The sequence below is a fragment of the Hemicordylus capensis genome, chromosome 3 (genome assembly GCF_027244095.1).
Source record: "Hemicordylus capensis ecotype Gifberg chromosome 3, rHemCap1.1.pri, whole genome shotgun sequence".
Taxonomy (NCBI): Eukaryota; Metazoa; Chordata; class Lepidosauria; order Squamata; family Cordylidae; genus Hemicordylus; species Hemicordylus capensis.
The window spans coordinates 140,238,578-140,245,490 of record NC_069659.1 but is presented as its reverse complement, the minus strand read 5'-3'; the positions used below and the strand labels follow the sequence as shown (position 1 = coordinate 140,245,490).

Below are 6,913 nucleotides of genomic sequence, written 5' to 3'. Positions count from 1 at the left end.
GGAATGGGTCTAGATAATCAGTTTCCTCCAAGACCGCTTGGAGCTGAGAGGCCACCACCCTCTCAATTACCTTGCCCAGCCATGGGAGGTTAGAAACAGGCCTATAATTGCTCAGCTCTGAGGGATCTAATGCAGGCTTCTTAAGAAGAGGTCTAATGATTGCCTCCTTAAGACAAGGAGGCATCCTGCCCTCCCTCAGAGAAGCATTCATGATTTCCACCAGGCTGTTTACAACAACCTCCCTGCTAGATAGAACAAGCCATGTCAGATAAGGATCAAGAGAACAAGCGGTAGGCTTCACCGCTCCAAGCAGCTTGTCCACATCCCCAGGAGTCACAAACTGAAACCGATCCAGTCAAATCACATAAGAGGAGTTGTTGGGCACCTCTAGTTCAGACATCAAATTAATTGTGGAGTCTCCATCTAGGTCGGCCCGAATTCAAGAGATTTTATCTGCAAAAGATTTTATTTTCATAAATACTTGGGATGCTTATATGTTTTCTATCAGTACATAGAGTTCTTTTTAATTAAAATGTTCAGATCTTCAAATGAACATCATACAAGTGACAAGTACAAAATTACATTGATGTATAATTGTGCTTTGCAGATGCAGTTGTTAATCAGTGCTGTTGCTCCTTAATTTTGTATCTTGACTTTGAATTCCACTTTTCCTTCATATGGGTCATGAGGATTATCTGAAGTAATTCCAGCACCAACAACTCTGCATACTATGGCAACTTCTTTGTTTTTGGAAATGTTGAGAAGTTTCACTGCTACCAATGGATTGCTGTAGGTAGGCTGAAATGGAAATAAGATGTGTTCACCTTTCCATCATTTAAAATATCTGTCAATGACCCTTTAAAAGTACAATTGTGAAAAAACATACCTGTGCTTTACATCCATAATAAGGGAAGTAATGAAGGCTAAAAGTACCACTTGTAGGATAATATTCTACATCCAGTGGACTGGTATCTCCCTGTTGTTCATAGGTAAGACAAGTGTTAGCTCTAGAATATGGGGCAGTCTTAAGAAAATCTTTTTGATTGGTACAACTGAGCTGTGTTAATTACAGATTTTAATTGACAATCATTCCCTATTCAATCCAACATTTGTTCTTAATGTAAGCTTGATTTAGAACAGCACTGGCCCTACCAATCCCCAGCACAGCATCCCTCCAGTGGCTATTGTTGGTGTCTATCTTATGTTGGGGACAGGCAGCTGTTTTATTTATTAATATCTATCTATCTATGTAGACTGCTTTGGGAACTTTTGTTGAAAAGCAGTATATAAATATTTGTGATATTCGTTGTATAATGCAAAGAACAAAAGTCTTTCCCCCTTAATTGACACACAGTACTTTAGATCTACAACACATTCAGCCTAGCTAGAACAATGATTCTAAATAATAGTTGTTGGCAGTAGGTGCTAGAGGGAGTAAGTATGTCCATTGGCAATAAATGAAGTGCTAACCAGCCTAAAAGAGGGTGAGCTTCAGGTTAAGTTGTTAGACTGGCAATTCCTAAATGCAACAAAACTAAGAAAGCTAGCCTTAAGGAAGTTGACCCAATAGTTCTAAGGAAGTTTTGTATTGCAGCATGTCAATGGACACTACAGGCATCTAATGCAGACACATTTCATTGAAACACAAAACCTTGATGCAAATACATTCTGCACTGCATGCTTACCAGAACTGTGCAGTGCACTCTTGGTGCAGTGCCATTGCCAGGGCGAAAACCGATAATCTGTAATGTAATCATTTCCCTATTAACATAGTAAACATTTTGTAATTTAAACACCACATCTATTGCATTGGACCTATATACATATTCCATGCAATGTGTGGCATCACACAGTCACAGTACAGAAAAATAAAACATAGTTGGGACTTTCCCTTTCTGTGGGAAATTAAAGCCATTTTAAGGTGTTTTTCCCACACAATGTTCCTACAGAAACTTGAATGGGGAGCAGGGAGAAGAGCAAACCTTCACACCATCTATAAATAGGGTTGCCTCCCTAATAATTTTTCAAGTGATAGTTTTAACATTTTAAGTCCTAACAACTCATGCTTTGAATATCTGCTTTCATACTTACTCTGTTCATTTTTATTATTAAACATGGATTTCCTTCTGGAAAGCCAAAAGTGGGATCCATCAAACCAGAGCAGTTTCCAAGCATATCTTGTGTAAATTTGCAAGAATATTTGCACATATCATGTAAAAATTTGCAAGAAGCATTCAATGACTTCTGGATGAAGTACTTTTCCTCCGTACAGTTGATGTTGGCATGTTGTGCTGTTTCGTTGTATGCTACATGTATTGATAGAAAAGCAGGGGGGAAATCAATTTATATCCAGACATAATATTTTTTGTTTCTCTCATTAAAGGGTGTTTGCCCTATTATTTATTTATTTATTTATTTATTTATTTATTTATTTATTTATTTAAATTAATTGTTGTTGGTTTTGTTGTTCACTGCCTAGAGTCTTTGGAGGAGGCAGTATATAAGAATTTTTTAATAAATTAATTAAAGTAAGCCCATTTTCAGACACTTATATCTCCCATTAGTGATGCTGCAGGTGGTTGGAAGTTAAGTGTGTGATATCAAAGTTTATTTGCAAATAACAGCCACAGTATGATGATGTATCACTTGAACATCAGTTTCTTCCATACATACATAATCCTTGAAAAATGATGATCTCAAATACAGTTTTCATCTAAAAGTAGTGAAAGCACACTCAGTCCAAGTTTTTCAGTGCCATAGTTTCGTGAGGGAATAATGGCTTTTATTTTTAAAATGTTGTCCCCAAAGATGGTTGGATCTTGCTGTCTCTATATATTCCTATAACCTTCTTTTAAATTGCTGCTTGTCTTCTGCATGTAACCAGTATCTCTTTACTGTAATACTATTTTTTACCTGAAAGAAAACTGTGAAGAGTCTTCACATAACCATCCCAGGAATCTCGGTCAGAGATATTGTAATAAATTTCCAGTCCTTTTTCACCATACACGTCTGGCCTTAAGGTCACTCCTTTATTGAAAGAGCATTTAACAATAGAGATGTGAAGAAAAGCAAAGGAAACTATTCTGTTACAGGAACTCAATTTCCATATATGTTACTGTATTATTACTTTGATTAAATGTACCTGAAGTAAAGCTTATTAACAGAAGTCTATCCAATCCCCATTCCTAGCAACCAGTGCAGTCTTTAGCTTACTAGAAGCTTGTACTTCAAAATTGCATTACTTGCATTTACTGTGTCTGCTATTTCTTGATTTGAGGAGTTTAGCTAGCATTCCAGCATTTTAGAGGCTGTAGAGTTTTCACTGAACTCAGGAAAATTTCAGGAAAAATAATATTCACAGGATTATTTTGTATTTGTCAGAAAAGCTAAATTCCACAAACATCACACTTCTGCCCCTAAAACCCTATAAAATCTGGGCACACAATCACAATATGAGGCAGACATTTTAGGTATTTTGGTTACATTCAAACCACTCAGAATATGCCGGTTGATGACAATTATTGACTTGTGGGTTTTGTTTTTCTAGGAATTAGCAGGAATTTAATAGTACTGTACCCGGTGATTTTAATCGATCTTGGTAATCTGGAGTATACGGATTGAGTGTCTTCATTAAAGAATATATAGAAAGTGCAAACAGCCCAGTCACCACCACGTAGAAAGCAACATAGTAAAGACTGATCCATACTATAAAGAAAACATTAGAAATAGATTAAACTTTTAAAAAATGCTGTTCATTATTGCTTGCAACGTAACCTGCTGTTGCTCTTAATCACTACTGTACCGTGAAGTAATTATCAGTTGTAGATGAAGAACAAATCACCCATGTTATGGTTTCTTAGCATTTTCCCATGCTCTCAGTTATTGCAGAAATGGGGACTGTGTGAAGCTTGACTCCTAGGCGGTATGGAGGAGTCTCCCAGTTATGGCTGGCTGCAGTCCTAGAAAAAGCTCAATTCAGGCCAAGTCACCAATTCTATGCGGTTTATGAGGGCTGGATTAGCTAAAAGCATGTATCCTATTGCTGAATCACCATCACAGACTTATCTTGAATAATTTTGGGTTGTAACTAATATGACATACTGTATAGCTAAATGTATGAAAGCTCATTCCTCTTAAGTATAATGCAAAGAAGTTGTGATAGTATCCAGTGCTAATGTGAGACAATTGAAAGAGGAAAGGAATGTGTCACTGTTGAAATTTAAGAGACAAAAATATAATTTGCTGCTCCTCATTTAAGCAAGGCTAGGATGGGTTAGAGTTTCAGTCCAACATAAAATTGCTATCCATAAAATTATGGATAACAACATATAATAAATCTCATTGCATATAATCATTATAAATGTATTGTCTTCCATTAAGTAATACTATAGAGACAAGAATATTTACAAGTAACAGTACCACTTTGAAGTTGAGGCAGATTTAAATAACTGCTCCAATATGTTGGCTTCAGTCCTTCGTGCCATTATCACAAACTGCTTATGAAACCCCTAAGCTTCTCAAAGAGATTCGCTATGTACTATCAGAGGGACAGTGTTCTGAGAAAGACAGGTCCATACCTTCCTTGGGCTGATGGAACTACTGTGTGTTTCTTTGAATCCAAAACAAAGAAAACAAATGCAAGTCTACAATTATTGAACTGTTTCTGTCACAAACTAGCATTTCTTGGACTCTCGTAGCACTTCACCTATTTTCAAGTCATTTATATCAACCTGAATCCTTAATGCTAAGGTAATATGGTCAGTTAACTTACAGAATAACTTTTAATAAGAAATATATAGCATTTCTTGGCTTATCCCAAGCAGTTGATTTGTGTCTGAAGCTTCTTGTCAGCCCAAATTTTGAATCCTGTAGAAATACTGAAAATGAGCAGATGCCAATATCAAGACTCTCCAACATTACATTAACTTTGATATTTGTGATCACATTACCCCAGTTAATCAAGGTTCTTCCCATTAACTGTCCTGTATCTGGATTCCATATAAAACGCTGAAAATTTTCCATTCTTTGGCTGCAGGTCTTCTTTTCATTAAGAGCTGCCATTTTCCCTGAAAGGTAGGAGCTCCTTCAGAACACAAGCTCTATAGCTGGATGCCCAAAGAGCTGTTTGGGTGACTATTTTGATTTTATACTCTATTCCTTTGAAGGTCATGCAGATTATATCCACCATCAGCAAAAGCTGATAATGGCAAGTATCCATCCACAGTAATGATTGTTCTTTTAAATAACTGTTGATAAGCAAAACATTCAGGTGGATACAGAAAACTAAATGCTATCAAATGTCCTTTTCCTCTTGACATTGCGTATTTTGCAGAACTTGTAATCATGTTCAAGGAGATAGGCATTATCAGAGCTGATAACTTCCTGGATAATCACACAAATGTAGTTACTCTGCTTTTTAGCTAATCTGCCAATGGAATGGTACAGGTACTATGTTAGGCAGAAATTTTCATTCAATTTCATTCACAGCTTTTTAAAAAAGCAAATAAAAGTAGCTATTTGAGTCTTATGTAAGAATGTATCAAGACAGTTGGCAGTGTCTTCTACTAATTGGCTTTCCAGCTGTAGCTTCTAAGCATTGTCAGTCCTCTATTACTGAGGTTGCATAATGATCTACTGAAGCAATAATTTGCATAGTTTTTAGGCTACACATGGATCAAACATACAGAAACACATACTGTTTTCTAGAAAGGAAATATCCGAGGAAACTAATTTGTTAGAACTGTTGCTAAACTTATATAAGCAGGAAGAGTTCTATTTACTAGGGCTGTGCAGCCAGATAATTTCAACAGTACTATTGCAACTGCTAGTACCAATGTTGGAATTATTGCATTAACCTGAATAGAAGATAACTCCAAATTTGAGATGACCACCTTTTTTAAAATAGAGGTAAAACACAGATTATACCTTTACATGTAAGGAAGAGGATTCTAAATTTAAGGCAGCCCCACTCCCCTTTCAAACACCTGGAAAAAAACCTAGACTTGGATTCAGGTAAATACAGTAATTCCTACACAGTGTTTCTTTGATGTGGTCTCTGTGCTTTTCATGAATGGGCTTTGCGCCCATACAGAGACCTCATCGGAACTTTCCCAAGCTAGATTCTCAACTTTTTGGCAGTAGCCCTGTTCCCTCTGTATATATGAGACTGAGTGGGCTTCCCTCCTCAGTCTTTATTCGTCCACAGACAGATCGACACCATTGGAGTTTTCGCAGAGCTAGATCTCGCTAAGTAAAACCTCTCCCTTCCGTAACCCTTATTTTATTCCTTCCCTCATTTAAGTTTACAGTTTCTCTCCCCTTGGTTAGCGTTTTTATTTCTTCCTCGGTATCCCCCCACACCACGCCTTGCCCTTTGAGCTTGGCTCCCCCCCCCCCGTTCTTTACGGTATATGGCTAAGACCACTAAATTCAAGCAGTGTGTCTGTTATAGGGCCAAGATTCCCTCCATGGATGAGCACAACCACTGCTTATTTTGTTTCAGAGAGGCTCACAAAGTTGAGTCCTGTGCTCATTGCTCCAAGTTCACTAAACAGGCCAGGAAAAACCGTGTCTCGAGACTCAAGTCTTGGCTTTGGGAGTAAGCTTTGAAGTCCTCGGATTCCTCCAAAACAAAATCTTTGGTTCCAGCTAAAGCCATGCAAACAGCGATTGGTGGTTCTCCACCTGTCTTGGGCTCACAGCCTGTTTCTTCCCCTGTGGGGCCGACCATCTCGATGTCTGAGACGGACTTACCTGCAGAGCCTACAGCTCAAGTCTTGGCTTCGGAACCGGCAAATATCTCAATCACGTTGACTTCGGGATCAAAGTTGGCCATTCAGACTACCAACCCCACTGTCTGTTTACTAAAAAAGAAAAAAGATTGTCACAAGCCAGACTCAGAGCGACTTCCCAA

General features: G+C 37.8%; 1 protein-coding gene across 1 annotated transcript; it reads right to left on the bottom strand.

Annotated features, from left to right (window-relative positions):
- Positions 1–636: 636 nt before the first annotated feature.
- Positions 637–5,061, bottom strand: ATP4B (ATPase H+/K+ transporting subunit beta). Its single transcript, XM_053312711.1, has 7 exons — positions 4,950–5,061; positions 3,577–3,705; positions 2,914–3,027; positions 2,092–2,306; positions 1,686–1,742; positions 887–976; positions 637–798 (listed from the first exon to the last, which is right to left on the bottom strand). Exons 1-7 carry the CDS (start codon positions 5,059–5,061, stop codon positions 637–639), a joined length of 879 nt encoding a protein of 292 aa, XP_053168686.1.
- Positions 5,062–6,913: the final 1,852 nt, after the last annotated feature.

Excerpts from the sequence above, each read along its gene's own strand:
- ATP4B (XM_053312711.1), bottom strand. The coding sequence starts at position 5,061 with ATGGCAGCTCTTAATGAAAAGAAGACCTGCAGCCAAAGAATGGAAAAT. Across the intron at positions 1,743-2,091 it reads TAATAATAAAAATGAACAGA|ATTATCGGTTTTCGCCCTGG; the intron begins GTAAGTATGAAA and ends ATTACATTACAG. Across the intron at positions 799-886 it reads ATTATGGATGTAAAGCACAG|CCTACCTACAGCAATCCATT; the intron begins GTATGTTTTTTC and ends TTTCCATTTCAG.